The sequence below is a fragment of the Sinocyclocheilus rhinocerous genome, unplaced genomic scaffold (genome assembly GCF_001515625.1).
Source record: "Sinocyclocheilus rhinocerous isolate Xijiao unplaced genomic scaffold, SAMN03320098_v1.1 scaffold12724, whole genome shotgun sequence".
Taxonomy (NCBI): domain Eukaryota; kingdom Metazoa; phylum Chordata; class Actinopteri; order Cypriniformes; family Cyprinidae; genus Sinocyclocheilus; species Sinocyclocheilus rhinocerous.
The window spans coordinates 1-1,875 of NW_015637624.1; the positions used below are offsets into that span (position 1 = coordinate 1).

The 1,875-nt window shown below is 39.0% G+C and overlaps 1 protein-coding gene across 1 annotated transcript; it reads right to left on the reverse strand.

Annotated features, from left to right (window-relative positions):
- Positions 1–611: 611 nt before the first annotated feature.
- LOC107749240 (ribonucleoside-diphosphate reductase large subunit-like) lies at positions 612–1,857 on the reverse strand (the record flags this gene model as incomplete). The annotated part of the gene is made up of 7 exons (XM_016564336.1): positions 1,852–1,857; positions 1,755–1,814; positions 1,621–1,660; positions 1,307–1,469; positions 1,020–1,161; positions 855–938; positions 612–773 (listed from the first exon to the last, which is right to left on the reverse strand). Coding segments are annotated over exons 1-7 (657 nt in total), but the record flags the coding sequence as incomplete, so codon positions are not given.
- Positions 1,858–1,875: the final 18 nt, after the last annotated feature.

Genomic DNA, 1,875 nt, shown 5'->3' on the forward strand with positions numbered 1-1,875 from the left:
CTCTCACAAAGAGACAAACAGAGTGAGCCTCAACAGCGCGACCTTCATAGCAGAAATACACCATCCATTATCAGTCGCCGTTTACATTGAATGTAGGCTAATAAAGTTGGAAGAATCATTCTCGTGTTTCGATGCTTCACTGTTTTTTTTTTTTTGACACTTATGTTTTAATCAGGCTAGTTGTCCTGTCGGGAAAGTAAAAAAAAACATTTTAAACAAGCTAGAAGGCTGATCAGCTGTAGGTTCGACCTATATTATTATTATTGAGAACATTAAGGTAGTTTGACCTGTATTCTGCTACTGCGTTTCTCTCTAATGATGCAGTAACTTACCTCGGAGGAGAAAAAAAAAAACTTCTGTCTTTCCAATGATTGTAAACAGTCATTAGGTCCGTCAGACTTAAGATATTTTAGCAGTAATGTGACCAAAAATATTTAAGACCCATCGAATCTGAATTTAAGACATTTTAAGGCCTTTTATTAGGAAAACGTTATTTAAGACTTTTTAAGGACCCGCGGACATCCTGAATTAATGACAGAATTTAAATTTTTGGGTAAACTATCCCTTTAAGATACATCTAGAATATTTTTTTTAGTTTAAAGCGTGCTCACCGCATTGGTCTCCACTCGCTTCATGAAGAGATCAGGGATCCAGAGGGCATAAAACAGATCTCTAGCTCGCTGTTCCTCTTTACCAGTATTCTTTTTAAGCTCTAGGAAGTCAAAAATGTCAAAATGCCAGGGCTCCAGGTACATAGCAAAAGCTCCTGGTCTCTGAGTGAGGAGGAGAGAGAATGTCAGTTTTACAAGCCAAACTTAAACCACCTCCTGAAAATCATATGCAAAACACCTTACCTTATTTCCTCCTTGGTCCACATAGCGTGCTGTGTTGTTGTAGACACGGAGCATAGGAACCAGGCCATTTGAGTTGCCATTAGTCTAAAATAAAAAAACAATAAATTAACCCAACTGCTAAGCATAATACCAGTAAATCTAAAGCTGAGGATGGAGAAAACTCACCCCTGCAATGTAGCTTCCAGTAGCTCTAATGCAGCTCACTGCCACCCCGATACCTCCGGCAGACTTAGAAATGAGGGCACACTGCTTCAGGGTGTCATAGATCCCCTCAATACTGTCATCTTTCATAGCAAGCAGGAAGCAACTAGACATTTGACAAAACAAAATTGCTTGCATTATACATTATGCACAGAAGTTTATTGACTTTGCTAACACCAAAGTCATGCCATGGCAAAAAAACACTGCCCTCTTGTGTCTGATTGCTGTATAGTGATTGTTTGTTTTCCTACCTGGAGAGCTGTGGCCGGTTGGTGCCGGCATTGAAGAGTGTAGGAGAAGCGTGAGTGAACCACTTCTCAGAGAGCAGATTGTAGGTTTCTATAGCTGCCGCAATGTCCTCCTTATGGATTCCCACGGACACTCTCATCAGCATGTGTTGTGGCCGCTCAGCAACTGAAAAAGTGGTCAGTGTCATAGGAACATTTTCCATTTCCTCTACCATTACTATATAGTGTTCTATTGCTCCATTACTTCCTCATCCTCTCCATTTTGTTGTCTCGACTGTCTCGACTGAATGTATTCAAATAAGAATTTCATGACTTACCCTTCCCATTGATCTTTAGCAGATATGAGCGCTCCAATGTCTAAAAGAGATGTTAAAAACTAAGATTAACACAACAATCACTTTTAGATTTAGATATACAAGTGTATATTTTACATATTCTATTTTGGAATTACCTTGAAGCCAAAGAAATTGTAAGAGAAATCTCTGTCAAAAATGATGGCTGAGTTGAGCCGCTAGGGAAGTAAGGAAAATTACATTAATTATAAATACGACCATGTTGGGGGAAAAAAAAAA